This window comes from Hyla sarda, chromosome 8 (genome assembly GCF_029499605.1).
Source record: "Hyla sarda isolate aHylSar1 chromosome 8, aHylSar1.hap1, whole genome shotgun sequence".
Lineage (NCBI taxonomy): Eukaryota > Metazoa > Chordata > Amphibia > Anura > Hylidae > Hyla > Hyla sarda.
In genome coordinates, this window is record NC_079196.1 from 172,833,433 (window position 1) to 172,851,159 (window position 17,727).

Genomic DNA, 17,727 nt, shown 5'->3' on the forward strand with positions numbered 1-17,727 from the left:
AGCAAGCTTCCATAATCTGATCACTAGAAAGGATGTAGCTTTCACTTCTTACAATGCTGCCCTGTCCATGTAGCCCAATAAGATTGGCTGGGGCCTGACAATGATCATGGAGATGGCGGCAGCATGAGGAGAACATATAGTGGCTGAATGACACAGCGTGGAGGTTTTGGCACCATGAGGCCCTACTTCCCTTGTAAGGCCCTACTCTCGCCCTATTAATTCCCTTCTTGGCAATTGTTACTCACCCTAAAAAGGGCGGCCCCACACAGGAAACTCTCTAATTACGGGGACCAAAATTCCCACGGGCGTACAGGTACGCCCTTGGTCCTTAAGTACCAGGGAGCAAGGGCGTACCTGTACGCTAGGGCTGGGCGGTATGACCAAATGTGGGAATCACAGTATTTTTTAAACTTTTGGCGGTTCCACGGTATATAACGGTATTTCCTAGCCCCCCTCCCCATATTAATTATCAGCCCACATCCCCATCAGGTTAAATACTCACATATCACCCGCAAGCGCTGACCTCCTCGTCCTGTTTGTTGCGGCTGCCGGCACTGGCACTCTATACTGTGAGGTATCCCTATGCCCGGGCTGCAAAAGGTAAACAAAATAAACTTTAACGTACCTACGTCGACCTTACGCTGGGGACGGGAACGTTGGACAGCTGTCAGCCTATCACAAGGCCGCAGCGATGTTCCGCATCGGCCGGTGATAGGCTGAGCCCACTGTCATGTAAGAAGCCGGTTTCTTACATGACAGTGGGCTCAGCCTATCACCGGACGAGGCGGAACATCGCTGCGGCTGGCTATAGGCTGACGACTGTCCGACGTTCCCGCCCCCAGGAAACAAGTGAGGCCGATAACGGACCAACGGGAGGTGAGTTAAAGTTTATTTTGTTTATTTTTTTTGCAGCCTGGGCATAGGGATACCGCACAGTATAGAGCAGTGGTCTCCAACCTGCGGACCTCCGGATGTTGCAAAACTACAACTCCCGGCATGCCTGGACAGCTAACGGCCGCAGGTTGGAGACCACTGGTATAGAGTGTCAGCGCCAGCGGCCGCAACAAACAGGACGAGGAGGGCAGTGCATGCGGGTGACATGTGAGTAGTACCCTGAAGGGGACAGCGCTGGGCTGGGCTAATAATTAATGGGGGGGGGGGCAGAACAGCACTCGCAGGTCACATAGGATTAGTTCCCTGATGTGGGGACAGCGCAGCGCTGGGTTGATTCATTCATTCCCGAGGGGGAGGGGCCAAACCGGTATTGCGGTATGGGTTAAAATTCATATTGTGCAGCACAAAAAATTCGGTATTCGGTATGAACCAGTATACCACCCAGCCCTACTGTACGCCCTTCGTCCCTCAAGAGGTTGAGGACCCGGGCATTTTTTGCAGATTTGACCACTGTCACTTTAAGCATTAATAACTCTGGGATGCTTTTACTTTTCATTCTGATTCCGAGACAGATTTTTCGTAACATATTCTACATTTTGTTAGTGGTAAATTTTCGTCGATACTTGCATTATTTCTTGGTAAAAAATTCCAAAATTTGATGAAAAAAATGAAAATGTAGCATTTTTTCTTTACTTTGAAGCTCTCTGCTTATAAGGAAAATGGACATCCCAAATAAATTATATATTGAGTCACATATACAATATGTCTACTTTATGTTTGCATCATAAAGTTGACATGTCTTTACTTTTGGAAGACATCAGAGGGTGTCAAAGTTCGGCAACAATTGTACAACATTTAAAAAATCGGTATTTTTCAGGGACCAGTTCAGTTTTGAAGTGGATTTGAAGGGCCTTCATATTGGAAATACCCCACAAATGACCCCATTATAAAAACTGTACCCCCCCCCCCAAAGTATTCAAAATGACATTCAGTAAGTGTGTTAACTCTTTAGGTGTTTCACAGGAATAGCAGCAAAGTGGAGAAAATTTAAAATCTTAATTTTTTACACTTGCATGTTCTTGTAGACCCCGTTTTAGATTTTTACAAGGGGAGAGAAATCTTCGTAAAATTTGTAACCCAATTTCTCCCGAGTAAGGAAATACCTCATGTGTATGTCAAGAGTTCTGTTTCTTTTTTTGGGGGGCATGTCACATTTAGGATGCCCCTATGATACCAGAACAGCAAAAAAAAAAAAAACACATGACATACTATTTTGGAAACTACACCCCTCAAGGAACGTAACAAGGGGTACAGTGAGCCTTAATACCCCACAGGTGTTTGACGACTTTTTGTTAAATTTGGATGTGTCAATTTTTTTTTCCAATAAAATGCTAGTTTTCCCCCAAATTTTTAATTTTTACAAGGGGTAATAGGAGAAAATTTGTAACCCCATCTCTTCTGAGTATGGAAATACCCCATGTGTGGATGTCAAGTGCTCTGCTGGCGCACTACAATGCTCAGAAGAGAAGGATTAACATTTGGCTTTTAGAAAGCAAATTTGGTTGAAATGGTTTTTGGGGGGCATGTCACATTTAGAAAGCCCCTATGGTGTCAGAACAGCAAAAAATAAAATAAAAAATAAACACATGGCATACTATTTTGGAAACTGCACCCCTCAAGGAATGTAACAAGGGGTACAGTGAGCCTTAACACCCCACAGATGTTTGACGACTTTTTGTTAAAATTGGTTTTGTAAAAAATGTTCTTTTTTCACTAAAAAGCTGGTTTTCCCCCAAATTTTACATTTTAACAAGAGGTAATAGGAGAAAATGCCCCCCAAAATGTGTAACCCCATCTCTTCTGAGTATGGAAATACCCCATGTGTGGACGTCAAGTGCACTGCGCGTGCACTACAATGCTCAGAAGAGAAGGAGTCACTTTTGGCAAGAAAATTTTGCTGAAATGGTTTTTGGGGGGCATGTCGAATTTAGGAAGCCCCTATGGTGCCAAAACTCAAAAAAACAAACAAAAAAAAACAAAACACATGGCATACTATTTTGGAAACAACACCCCTCAAGGAACGTAACAAGGGGTAAAGTGAGCCTTAACACCCCACAGGTGTTTGACAACTTTGGTGTGTAAGTTAAATTTTAGTTTTTCACTAAAATGCAGGTTTTCCCACACATTTTACAATTTTACAAGGGGTAATAGGAGAAAATGCCCCCCAAAATTTGTAACCCTCTCTCTTCTGAGTATGAAAATACCCCATATGTGGACGTCAAGTGCACTGTGGGCGCACTACAATGCTCAGAAGAGAAGGAGTCACATTTGCTAATTTTGCTGAAATGAGGGGGGGGGAGGGAGTTGGGTATGTCGCATTTAGGAGGACCCTATGGTGCCAGAACAGCAAAAAAAAAAACTCACATGGCATGCTAATTTAGAAACTACACCCCAAGCAGTACAGTGAGCCTTAACACCCCACAGGTGTTTGATAAATGTTCATTAAAGTGGGATGTGAAAAAGAAAAATTAGATTTTTTACACTAAAATGCTGGGGTTACCCCAAACTTTTCATTTTCACAAGTGGTAACAGGAGAAAATGTCACTGTCCTTACTCATATGTCCTTACGTAAACAGCTCTGTGAGTGCACACCAGTCATGGAAGAGCAGGAGCGCAGTCAGGGTACTTGAGCTCTTAAATAGCTGCCTATGGAGCCAGAACAGCGGGACCCCCCTCAAGGAACATTACATGGGGTACGCCAAGTTACTAAAGCGGGGTACAGTGGGAAATAAAATGATAAAACAGGTTATGTTCCCAGAATGATGACCCAGAGCATAGCCAAAACAAAAAAATATGCCCATCCCAAACCCTATGCTCTGAATCATCATTCTGGGAATGTGATGTGTGTGGCCATCCCTAACCTGTTGCACATCCCCGCTCAGGTGGAGAGAGAGTGCTGCACATTTGAGGCAAAGGCAAAAAAAAAACCGAAGATAGTGACTCAGTGACCCATGACCCATTTTTGGGAAAAAATACCCCCAGAGGTCTTATCATTTTTTTTTTTTATGAAATAATTTTTTGGGCAATTTAGTGGTTTATGGGGTTAAAACTTGGAGTGTACTCTGGACTTGGTACGTTGGGGTCAAATTATGGGAAATTAAAATGAAAAGGGAACATTTAGTACTCCATGGAAGTGTGACACTCTCTGAAACAGTTTTTAATGCAGAGGACCAGATGATCGGGGCAAGTGTCACATTGAGTGGTGGTGTCCTTCTGTATCCCCCTCTTGAAGCACACTCTGCATTTTTTCTGGGATCGTCCCTTCTTTCCTGTGTGGGGGACCTCACCTGGAAAGTGTTGGCCTGGGACAAACCTGACCTCCTACCTGTCCCTGCAGACAAACTCACCTTGAACAAATCGACACTTCTTCAGCCCGATCTCGGCAGAGGGGTGTCCCTGGCTCTCTCTCTCTCAGCTCTGCCCACTGACTGAACTCAGTGGGCGAGCAGAGCTGAGAGAAGGGGACATTAACCCCTCTTCTGCCGGCTGCTATTGATCGGACAATCGTCTGACCAACAGCAGCGCTCCTGGGGGGTGACGGGATCGCCACCTCCCCTTAGCTACAGGAGGTGATTGGTGTTGTTTAGTACACCGCCGATCACCTTCTAACTCCGGGTCATTGGCTCACACGTGACCTGTATGACCGGAATCGACACAAATCGCCAGTGTGTATTCAGGACCCCCTGGGCATTGTCACGGGATGCCCCCTGAGTCCTTAAGTACCAAGGAGCCAGGGCGTACCCATACGCCCTGGGTCCTTACAGGGGAAGTTTTTATCCCCACCATTTACAATGGACCATAAGTTGTTCCCTTCCACCTTTTAGAGGTCTTTGCATCACATGAATACTTGGTGGTGTAGGTGGCACATGGTGTTTTTTGCACACCTTTCCTTTTGTTTGATTTAAAAAAAAAACTTTGGGGTACATATATTTTATCCTAAGAACAGTTAAAGGGGTACTCCGGTGGGGAAAAAATGTATCAATTGGTGCCAGAAAGTTAAATGGGTACTCTGATTAAACTACATTTTTTTAATTAAATAGATTAAGCCTAAATAAAAAAATCTTTGCAATATACCGGTATGTTATTTAAAAAAAAATCTCTCCTACACTGTTTATTTTACATTTGAAATCCTGGGCATTAGGTGTCACCATATGTGGTCCAGGAATCATTCCCCCCACCCTCACGTCGGGCACATTCGGACCACTGCTGGCCTGGCAGCGTGGTCCGAAATGGGCATCCTCCGCTCGCTCTCTGCCTGTATATGAAACAGGCAGAGAGCGAGCACAGTACTTGAGAGCACGGTGTACGTAATTTAAATATCCCCGCCCCCTGCATCTCCCTCTTCTCATTGGCAGCAGTCTCTCAGATACAGGAGAGAGAGATGGGCGGATGGGCTTCACATGAAGTAGCACCTGCCGGGCCACTCCCACTTCCTGCCCTCCGCAGAGAGCTCAACACTGAGCTACCTGAAGAGGCTATGAAAAAGGTATTTTAATGGGGTTTAACATAGAAATAAATACAGGGATAGAGGTAGTTAGTGTCAGGGACAGATGGGGAGGGGGATTTGGGAAAGTTTAGTTAATGATAGCTACTCTTTAAACCTATTTGTAAATTACTTCTATTAAAAAATCTTTATCCTTCCAGTACTTATTAGCTGCTATATACTAAGAGAAAGCTCTTTTCTTTTTGCATTTCTTATTTTTTCTGTTGACGGTGATGTCTGCTGACACCTCTGTCCGTATCAGGAACTCTCCAGAACAGGATCAAATCCCCATAGCAAACCTATGCTGCTCTGGACAGTTCCTGATACAAACAGAGGTGTCAGCAGAGAGCACTGTGGACAGAAAAAGAAAGAAATACAAAAACAAAAGAACTTTCTCTTGCTTTTCTCTGTTCATATAGTCGGTCCAACATACGGAGGGTGGAATTCCAACGTGTGGCACTGCAGCTCAAGGAGGGTGTGCTTTGCAGTGTACGAGTGGCTGAAGTGCATGCAAAGTTTCCTTCCCATTGTTAGGATGTCTTGCATATGAGGGAACACTTCAAGTACCGTTTGACAACCAGATTGAACACGTGTGCCATGCAGGGCGCATGTCTCAGGCTTCCTTGTCGCAGTGCATGTTCTTCCTGTTGTCGGTCACCATGGTTACCATTTCCAGTTTTTGTGAAGTAAGCCATGATTTGATTTCTTCATGAATGACTTTTAGCAGTTCCTCCCCCGTGTGACTCCATTCGCCAAGGCAAACCATGTGAAGAACAGCGTGACACCGCCATACCCTGCACACATGGTATGCTGGAGGGGCACTGAGACTTGTCTGTACAGTGGAGGCTGAGGACACGGTGGAGGATGGGCAGGTGGAGTCGCACACTGTCACAGGACCAATGGCCTGAGAGCGTGGAGGAGGAAGCGGTGTGACCTCTCCAAGTTGGTGATGTGGCTTTGCAGGAACCACATTCACCCAGTGGGACGTAAAGGACATGTATTGTCCCTGACCGTAGTTACAGCTCCTCACGTTGGTGCTGCTGTGCACTTTGGTACACACCGACAGGCTCAAGGACTGGCCCAACTTCTGTTCCACAAAATTGTGCAGGGCAGGTACTGTCTTCGCAATGAAATCACGGCTTGGGACTCTCCACCTCAGCTCGGCACAAGCCATCAGTTCTCTGAAAGGTGCAGAGTCCACCACTTGAAAAGGGTGGGACTGCAACCACAGCAACTTGGACAGGAGCACATTCAGCTTCTGCAACATTGGATGAGTGGTGGCATACTGTTGTCTCTTGGACATGGCTTCGCATATGGATTGCTGGCTGACTGACTGACTTGAAGTAGGAGGAGCAGGAGCATCTGGAGCGACCGAAGATGGATATGACACACAGCTCCCTTCGGCTGAGGTGGTAGAGCCTTGGCTGGCTGAAACAGGGAGCGGCGTGCCACTGGGTGATGCAGCAGGATGGACCACCTCATCGGAGCCACGGTTCTCCCAGGCCGCTTTATGGTGACATTGCATATGTTGACGCAGGGCCTAGGTGCCATCATTGGGACCCTGGCCACGCTTCACCTTCTGCCGACACATCTTGCATGTGGCCATGTTAACCTCCTCCGGATGCTTGATGAAAAACTACCACACCACCGAGTAGCTGATTTTCCCACCAACAGTCCGCACTGATTCACTGTTACTGCCGCCAACTCCAGGAACCCCTGTTTCACTACCTCTCGGGAAGGTAGGCAGACGCGAAGCAGGTGGTGTACCCCGGGCACATTTCGCTCCAGACTTTCCACTTCTGCCACCATGCTGACTGCCAGCCATGCCACCACCTGGCTGCCTCATGGGCAACCTGCAACCCTCTTCTCCTGATGATGATAAAGCCCCTTCTGCACCCGGCTCCCAAGTGCAATCGGCTTCATCATCATCGAGTTGTGTCTGCATGTCACTGATGTCCTCCTCAGGTTACTCAACAGTGTCTGCTTCAGGAGCCTGAATGCTCACAACACTACCTCCCATGCAACTCTCCTCATCTTTACTTGCCCGTCTAGTGGAGGATGTCTCCTCCACTTCTTGGCTGGGCAGTAGCTGCTGACTGTCCTCTAGATTGTCCTCACTAAATAGTGGAGCTGAACCCACAGCATAAGATACTTCTGTGGGGGAGGGAACAGCATAGGACAGAGGCAATGGGAGGACAGGGACGGCTCCCGGGCCATGCCAACTGAGGGTTGTGTCTGAGGAACCAACTGACTGTTAACTGGGGGTGTCAGATGTCACTTGTGATGAAGTGGATGACCGTGTTAACCAATCAATGACGGCAGATGGGTTGCTGGTCGAGACACTACCACTACCGGGAGCTCAGGCCTCTTGCTGCAACTCCTGCTGACACTCGCCCCTAGTCTGCTGCGACCTCTGCCTGATGAATTTAGGCCTCTGCCACTCCTCTGTGCACGTCCTGGCAGTTCTCTGCCAGACATACTTGCATAAGTGCATATAAGAGGGGAGTGCCATACGCTCCACTACGCTTAAAACAGTATTTGTGTACAACAACAGCCGGTGTGTACTTTTGGCTGGCCTTTCACAGTATCTAGGCCCTTAAGACTTTAACAGGAAAAAAATAGTACACCACTTAGATGTGCGTATGTGGTATGCACGTATGAGTATATGACAATGTGCTCAAGTACGCTTAAAAAAGTATTTGTGTACAACACCAGCCAGTGTGTACTTTTGGCTGGCCTTTCACAGTTTCTAGGCCCTTAAGACTTTAAGAGGAACAAAATAGTATACCACTTAGATGTACGTATGCGGTATGCACTTATGAGGGGAGGACAATGCACTCCAGTAAACTTTAAAAAGTATTTGTGTACAACACCTGCCGGTGAGTACTTTTGCCTGGCCTTTCACAGTATCTAGGCCCTTAAGACTTTAATAGGATTAAAATAGTGACCAAGTATTATCGAAATATCTCCAGCCGTTTGGAAGTTATGCAGCAACATATATTTCCCATAGACTTGTATGGGACTTTAAACAAAAACCCCAACCCTAGCAAATGAGGGGAGAGTAAGGGTTAAATTACCTATCCTATGTTTGTTGTTGACATATAAGTAACATGTGTGCCAAGTTTCATGTTAATATCTTTAGCCGTTTGCACGTGATGCTGGAACATACACACATACATACACACTTTGAGTGTTATATATATATATATATATATATATATATATATATATATATATATATATAGATGTGCCATTTCAAAAAGCATCATGTCTTCCAATGCAACCTATGTGAACAGCTCAACCTACGACCATACACAAGGCTATTAAGCTTTTAAAATAATTTTACTTCTTCAATGTATCTTAAATTTTTTTATCAAATATAACTTCATTAAAAATCACCTACACTTATGTGTCTTCTAGGTAACAGACTACAAAGAAGCTTTATGTAGTCTGATCCTGCAGTCACACTGCCTTCCACTTGTCCAATACTTATGCCTCCTAAAAAGTAAAAGATGGATGGAACTATGGGATCAGACTACATAATTTGATGTCTGTTACCATAAATGATGATGATAAGTGCAGCAATATAAAAAAAATGCTTGCATAAGTGTACACAACCTTTTAAAGAGGACCTGTGGCCAAAAAAATTGATTACATTAACATAAAATAGCTTATGGTGCCCTGTTCAAACACTGTTTTCTAGTTTCTTGATACGCCCTTCCGTTTCTGAGGGTTTATAGTTTGTCTGATAATTCAGAGAATCATTCACATGGGCGTAAGCTTAATTTTAATAATGGAAATGACAGGATGGGAGGGAGTGTTAAACAGTCATGTGTAAACTTTCATTTTTAAATACCCTGCCGGGAGTCCTGATTGGCTGGCACAGAGGAGCCATTCAGGGCTCCCGGAGGGGTTTTTAAACTACTACTCTGTCCCCCAAATGTATGCCCCCATGCATGTTTATAATAATTCATTGGCCCCAGTGTGTTTATAATAATTAATTGGCCCCAGAGTGTTTATAATAATGCATTGGCGCCAGTGTGCTAATTCCCCCTCCCGCAGCCTGCTCCTCATCTTCTATGAGCAGGGCAGCAGCGGGACATGTCGGGAACCGGAGGCGGTGAATGAATGAAGCCGACATGTCCCGCATGTAGGCTTCATTCATTCATTCACTGTCACCACCCGACATATCCCCGCTGCTGTCCTGTTCCTAGCGCTATCAGCGCACTGCTGGCACATGTCTATTCTCTGCTGCTCATCTCCGTCGAGTACGGAGATGAACAGCAGAGAAAAGACATGTCCCGGCGGTGCACTGATTGTGCTAGGAGCAGGGCAGCAGCGGGGACATGTCGGGCTGTGGCGGTGAATGAATGAATGAATGAAGCCAACATGTCCCGCATGTAGGCTTCATTCATTCATTCACCGCTGCCAGTTCCCGACATGTCCCACTGCTGCCCTGCTCTAAGGAGATGAGGAGCAGGCAGTGGGAGGGGGAATAAGCACACTGGGGCCAATTAATTATTATAAACACACTAGGGCCAATGAATTATTATAAACATGCATGGGGGCATAAATTTGGTGGAAAAAGTAGTAGTTTAAAAACTCCACCAGAAGCCCTGAATGGCTCCTCAGTGCTGGCCATTCAGGGCTCCCAGCGGGGGATTTAAAAATGAAAGTTTACACAGTAGTATATACATCGCAGGGGAGCGGAGCATGCCGCTTGCTCCCCTGCTTTATAACTGCTGATTGCATCGGATCTCTGAAGTGAGACCTCGTGTGATCAATCCCATATCCCCTGTACTACTACCCCCAACATGGAACAGACTCTGTTACATGATGAAGGTAGTACACACACTAATGTGACCTCCCCAGCCACCTGCAGACTCCTGCAGTCGGGGAACTACTACTCCCATCATGGAAAGAAGTATGTTCCATGATGGGGGTAGTAGTAGTCCTGGCTGCCGGAGGCTGCCGACGGCTGATACTTACGGATGAGAAACTGATGCAAACGGATGCCACTAAATGGCATCCCTTTGCATCAGTTTGCATCTGTTATTAGAATGGTCCGTTAAGAAGGCAATAAAGGAGAAAATATGAACGGGGGACAACGGTCGTGTGAACGTAGCCTAACCTCAAAAAAGTAGAAAAAACATCTATAATCCCAAATATATTGGGGTACAATGATGTTGAGGTCGCAGGAACAAGGGCCACTTGTCCTGTGTAGCAACTGAAAACAAAAAGCAGAGGCACTCCATAGTGCAGGCTTGCTACAAGGTGAGGACAAGGGAGGGGAGATCAGAGGCTTACCGGAGAAGGTTGTGTACCCGCATACACAACAATAGTGAGCGCGTGAAGGGAGATAGAAGTTCAGCCTGACTGCAGCCTTCCTGTGTAGATATATGGAATAGCAAATGACTTCAGCAGTGATAAGGAAATCAGCGCTGTGCAGGACTTCAGACAAGGGAGCCAACAGGTAGCGCAGAAAAACTTTACTAGAGAACCATGCAACGTGTTTCACTGCGCATGCGCAACTTCTTCAGGCTCTTCCGTGTAGCAAAAGTGGTTGAAAAAAGACCCTTTATGTCACAGGCGCTGCTGACTCTTAACATCAAGTAGAAGTAAACCAAGGGATTCTTGGCAGAACTATTTATTGTTCAAAATACAAATAAAAATAATTTTGTTTCTGTTTTATATATTTGTATTTTGAACAATAAATAGTCCTGCTAAGAATCCCTTGGCTTACTTCTACTTGATGTAAAGAGCGAGCAGCGCCTGGGACATAAAAGGTCTTGTTTATATCACTACTTCTTCCATTAAATTCAGTGTTGGGTTTGTAGCGACTTTGTGATTACATTGCATAAAAATGTTTCTTTATTTCCCAAGTTATAATCAAAATCCCTTAATTTCAATGTAAAGCTATTTCATATCTGTCTCCTTGTCTCTGAATCTGTAAAACCGTCTGCACTGTGCAAAAGAAGAAGTCGGCCTTTTGGCTTCTCTTCCTGAGTACCCCCCCTAACCCCCAACCTGAAGCAGAGACTACACCACAGACAGAGACTGACAGTGTTTTGTTTGCTTTGAGACTTGGAAGGAGCAGTTTACAATTTTGGGGAATTGCATGGCTAGTGCATGTACCATTTTGGGGAATTGAATGGCTGGCACTTTTGTACCATTTGTACCGTGCAATTCCCCAAAATGGTACAAATGGCAGCCATGCAATTCCCCAAAATGGTACAAGTGGCAGCCACGCAATTCCCCAAAATGGTACAAGTGGCAGCCACACAATTCCCCAAAAGTGCCAACTGCATGGCTGGAACTCAGGGGCGGACATACCGCCTGTGCAGCCAGTTCGGCTGCACAGGGACCCAGCATGTTAGGGGCCCACCCAGTGGCACAGCCATAGAGGTTGGGCCTCACAGCCTGGGCCCCCACAGGGCCCCCTGCCACTACTTCAAACTATATGCTGCAGCAACAGGTCCCGGGCCTGCTGCTGCCAGCACTTATTTATCTTTATCGGTGCCGGCGAGACGGACAGGCCAGGGGCTGATGGGAGCAGACGTGTGTTGGTGTAATGCAATGGGGGAATGTAGTGATTATAAGGAGGATCAGAAGGGGGGTCAGGGGTATAGTGATTATAAGGAGGATCAGAAGGGGGGTCAGGGGTGTAGTGATTATATGGAGGACCAGAAGGGGGGTCAGGGGTGTAGTGATTATAAGGAGAACCAGAAGGGGGGTCAGGGGTGTAGTGATTATAAGGAGGATCAGAAGGGGGGTCAGGGGTATAGTGATTATAAGGAGGATCAGAAGGGGGGTCAAGGGTGTAGTGATTATAAGGAGGACCAGAAGGGGGGGTCAGGGGTGTAGTGATTATAAGGAGAACCAGAAGGGGGGTCAGGGGTGTAGTGATTATAAGGAGGACCGGGGGGGGGGGGGGGGGTGAGGTTATGATGATAATGAGGAGGACCGGGGGGGGGGGGGTTGATGGTCAGCGGTGTAAAGATGAGGAGGAGACCGAGGACTGTTTTTTTTTTGGGGGGGGGGGGGTCTGTGGGGTGGTAGTGGGCGGGAGCAGACTGATCACCAGATTTGGTTGCCATATAGTACCCAGTGTATGGGGTGATGAGGAGACCAAGGATGGAGTGTAGGGGTGATAAGGAGACCGAGGATAGGGTTTGAGGTGATGAGAAGACGAATGATGGAGTGGGGGAGGAGACCGAGGATGGGATGAGGAGTATGCGTGATAAGGAAAGCAAGGAAGAGGGAGGGATGTGTGTATATGTATGATAGATATGTGTGTTTGTGTGTATGTATGATAGATCTTGTATTCAGGGGGTACAGTGGTTGGCAGTATTATATTCAGGCGTACAGTGTGACAGCATTATATTCAGAGGTACAGGGGGTGGCAGTATTATATTAAGAGGGTGCAGTATGTGGCAGTATTATATTCAGGGGGTACAGTAGTTGGCCGTATTATATTCAGGGGGTACAGTGGTTGGCAGAAATATAATGCTTATTGTCTTCATACAGAGGATGAGGATCTACTGACAAATTAAGGAAGCATTGATGTCCAGGTGTCAGACACTGCAGAGAAGATGCAGGACATCCTGGTGTCTGGACCAGACAAGGAAGAAAAGTAAAGACAACAGAGAAGACGTCACTCAGGTAACTGATATTGTTGTGTATTCTCCTGACCGTCCCGTGGGGTCTAGGTACATGAGGGGGCACAGTGCTGGGGGAGGGACCGAGGCACATTCTTTGCACAGGGGCCCTCTGTTGTCTGTGTGCGCCCCTGCTGGAACTTGTACCATTTTGGGGGAATTGTATGGCTGCCACTTGTACCATTTTAGAAAATTGCATGGCTGGCACTTGTATCATTTTGGGAATCGCATGGCTAGCGCAAGTACCATTTTGGGAAATTGCATGTCTGGCACTTGTACCCTTAGTGACTTGCATGTCTGGCGCTTGTATGATTATTCAATTTCATGTTTGACGCTTGTACTATTTTGGGAAAAAAATTTGAGCGGGTGATAAGAAGTACGTTTTAACATTTTAAAAAATGAAGAAAAAAAAAATTGAAACATTTCCTCCAAACACATAAAAACACCCAGAAATTTAGAAGTTGGATCAATTGCCAAAGATTGGTAATGTAGTGCTTTACTTACAGCCATTTATGCAACAGGGACTTATACAAGTGCATTGGTTGTTACTTTTCATTGATCTCTTCAATAAGTTACTTAGCTATTGTTTAAAGATACTAACATAATAATGGTTGATCTTCATGTTCAAAAAAAATAAAACAAAAAAAACATTTAAAGGAGTATTCCAGTTTACAAAAAAAGGGCATAAGTGTCTGATTGCGGGGAATCTGACCCGCTCAAATCCCCCGCAATCTCTGGCACGTAAAGAGCACAGCATGAAGTACTGGCCGACATACCCCCTCCATGCATCTTTATGGGAGAGCTGGAGATACAGCATTCGTGCTGTGCAGAGAGCTGGGGTGCTGTACAGGAGATCAGATCGCGCAAGAAGGGGGGGGGAGGGGAGAGTTGAGAGGGGGGTGTCCGACTGCCTGAAGACCAAACTCACTGTATGAATTGCAGCAGGGACCAAAACAGCGCCACCTTGTGGCCATTTTTTCTATTACATTTTAAACATATTTATGTTGATAATTTTAAAAGCAAGTGAATGGGAGGAAAGTATCTGCTAATTACACAAGGCTATATTAAAAGTTTTATTTGGTGACATGTACTCTTTAACCCCTTAAGCCCATTTTCACCTTAAGGACTCAAAACAATCTTCATTTTTGCACTTTAATTTTTTCCTCCTCATCTTCTAAAAAACATAACGCGTTAAATTTTGCACCTACAAACCCATATAAGGGCTAGTTTTGTAATGACATTACTTATTTTATAACAGAAACAAAAAAAAATATTTGTGGCATGAAAAAAAAAACACCATTTTGCAAAATTTTAGGGCTTCCGTTTCTACGCAGTGCACTTTTCGGTAAATATGACACATTATCTTTATTCTTTAGGTCCATACGGTTACAGGGATACCCAATTTATGTAGGTTTTATTTATTTTACTACTTTAAAAAAATATTTTCATCTTCTGACCCCTATAACTTTATTATTTTTCCGCATATGGGGCTATATGAGGTCTGTAGTTTTTATTGGTACAATTTTTGTTTTGATGGGACTTTTTGATCGCTTTTAAATATTTTTATGGTATATGAAGTGACCAAAAATTCACAATTTTGGACTTTGGTATTTTTTTCATGTGTACGCCATCAACCATGCAGTTTAGCTAACCTTATATTTTAACCCCTTAATGACCACGGACGTATATTTACGTCCATGGCTGGCTGCCGATCTGTGAAGCGCGCTCAGAAGCTGAGTGTGCTTTGTATCTGCGGGGTCCCGGTTTCCATCAGAAACCGGGACCCGCTGCTAATACTGGACATTGCCGATTGGCCTGATGTCCGGTATTCACCCTTTGCACGCCGCAATCAAAGTTGATTGCAGCATCTAAAATGGGAAAAATCTGCATCCTGAACAGCTGAGAGGACAGCGGGAGGTGCCTTAACTTCTTCCCCGGCTGTCCAATCGGCATTTGATTGCTCCAAGCCTAAAATCCAGGCTTGAGCAATCAAGGGCAGAAAACACTGATCAATGAATTCCTATGGCAATGCATTGAACAGTGCCTGCAATCAGTGTATGCAATGTTACAGCCCCTAGATGGAGCTATAACACTGCATTAAAAAAAGTAAAAAAAAAAAAGTTAATAAATGTAATTTAACCCCTTCCCTAATAAAAATCAGAATGTTCCCATTAAAAAAAAAAGTATGTAAATAAAAAAAAAAATATAAACATATGTGGTATCGCCGTGTGCATAAATGTCCAAACCATAAAATATATTGTTAATTAAACCACACGGTCAATGGCGTACGTGCAAAAAAATCAAAAGTCCAAAATAGCGTATTTTTGGTCACTTTTTATACCATAAAAAATGAATAAAAAGCGATCAAAAAGTCAGATCAAAACAATAATGGTACCGATAAAAACTTCAGATGACAGCGCAAAAAATTACCCCTCATACGACCCTGTTCGTGGAAAAATAAAAAAGTTATATATATATACATTTTCGTGCATGTAGTTATGATTTTTTCCAGAAGTACAACAAAATCAAACCTATATAAGAAGGATATCATTTTAATCGTATGGACCTACGGAATAAAGATAAGGTGTCATTTTTACCAAAAAATTTACTGCGTAGAAATGGAAGCCCCCAAAAGTTACAATATGGTGTTTTTTCTTAAATTTTGGAGCACAATGATTTTTTTTTTCAGTTTCGCCATAGATTTTTGGGTAAAATGACTGATGTCATTACAAAGTAGAATTGGTGGTGGCGCAAAAAAAAAAGCCATCATATGGATTTTTAGGTACAGAATTCAAAGGGTTATGATTTTTAAAATGTAAGTGCAAAAAATGAAAAACACTTGGTCCTTAAGAGGTTAATAGTTCGGACATTTACGCACGCGGTGGTACCACATGATAATTTTTTTTATTACATTATCTTATTTAAAAAATAGAAAAGAGGGGTGATTTAAACTTTTATTGAGGGGGGGGATTGGGGCATATTCACATTTCTTCTTTTTTTTTACCACTTTGTACTTATTTTTTTAGCCCCCTTAGGAGGCTATACCATGCAATATTTTGATTGCATACACTGTTCAATGCTATGCCATAGCATAGCATTGATCAGTGTTACCGGGGCTCTGCTGCTCTAGCCTGCTGCCCAGGCATGGAGCAGTAGATCGCCGATCGGACGACGAGGAGGCAGGTGAGGACTCTCCCGTCATCCAGTAAGCTGATCGAGACATCACGATTCTGTCGTGATAGTCCCGATCAGCTCTGCTGAGCTGTCAGGATAGTTTTACTTTCAGTTTAAACGCTGCAATCAACTTTGATCGCGGCGTCTAAAGGGTTAATGCCAGGCATTGGCCCAATCGGCAGTGCCTGACATTAGCTGTGGGTCCTGGCTGCCTGTAGCAACCGGGACGCATGGGGTTTAACCCATTCTCTGCTTGTGAGAATGGTTTAAACCCCGTTAGTGGGACTCAGGATGTACAGGTACGCCTTGAGTCCTTAAAGGGGTATTCCGCCCCTAGACATCTTATCCGCTATCCAAAGGATAGGGGATAAGATGTCAGATCGCCGCGGTCCCGCTGCTGGGGAGCCCTGGGATCCCCACTGCGGCACCGCGCTATCATTACAGCACAGAGCGCGTTCGCGGGCTGTGACATCACGAGGGGCAGAGCCGTGACATAACGATGCTCCGGCCCCTGTACCGCCCATCATTACGTGCAGAGCGAACTCGCTCTGTGCTGTAATGATAGTGCGGTGCCGCAGCGGGGATCCCAGGGCTCCCCAGCAGCGGGACCGCGGCGATCAGACATCTTATCCCCTATCCTTTGGATAGGGGATAAGATGTCTAGGTGCGGAATACCCCTTTAAGGACTCGGGAACAGGGGCATACCTGTACGCCCTGCATCCTTAAATGGTTAAATAAAACGTATGACAAAATGTGAGCTCCCCCATTAGGTCAGGTCCACACACGCTCTCTTTTCCATATGGAGTTCTTCCATTACAGTTGTATTGTACTGTTCTTGGCTGTGGGTTTGCATATGAAAACTGCAATGCAAAGCTGCAGACAATTTGCTGGGTCTGAACCTGGACTTACTGAGGCATTACAGCAAGTCCTTGTCATACAAGGTGTCAAGAATTACCTTAATTGCCTTAGAAGCGGCAGCTGCCTCATTGGCCACCTTTTCATCGGCAGACACAAGTTCTCTCTTGGCATCGACTTCCACCGTCTCCTTTTCTATTTTAATCATCATCTTCTCTGTTTCGGCTGAAGTTTTAATCAATTCTGGTTGAAGCGCAGTAAGCTCTTTCTGCATAACTGAGACCTAATGTAAATTACATGAAGAGAAGCAATAATTAGCAATTGTACGACTCAACAGACTCCGCTACAATGTGAATCATTAAATCTTATTAAACTAAGGACGAGAAAACAACGGAACAAAGAGAAGCAGAACAGCCACTCCTCGCTCCTACTTCACATTGGCCCTTACACATCGAGAGTGCTTTATTTTTATGCCCATTTTTGAAAGATTAAGGGAAAGATTTATCAAAGCCTGTCCAGAGGAAAATTTGCCCAGTTGCCCATAGCAACAAATCTGATCGCTTCTTTCATTTTGCAGGGGCCTTGTTAAAAATGTAAGAAGCA

The 17,727-nt window shown here is 44.9% G+C and overlaps 1 protein-coding gene across 3 annotated transcripts in view; it reads right to left on the reverse strand.

The window, feature by feature from the left end:
• The window catches only part of DNAH3 (dynein axonemal heavy chain 3), a 536,740-nt gene that overhangs the window by 48,811 nt on the left and 470,202 nt on the right, over positions 1 to 17,727 (reverse strand). For all 3 annotated transcript variants that reach the window (XM_056535450.1, XM_056535451.1, XM_056535449.1), the window contains exon 50: positions 17,225 to 17,407. In XM_056535450.1, coding sequence (XP_056391425.1) covers positions 17,225 to 17,407 — 183 coding nt within the window. The remainder of the gene's footprint in view (positions 1 to 17,224; positions 17,408 to 17,727) is intronic.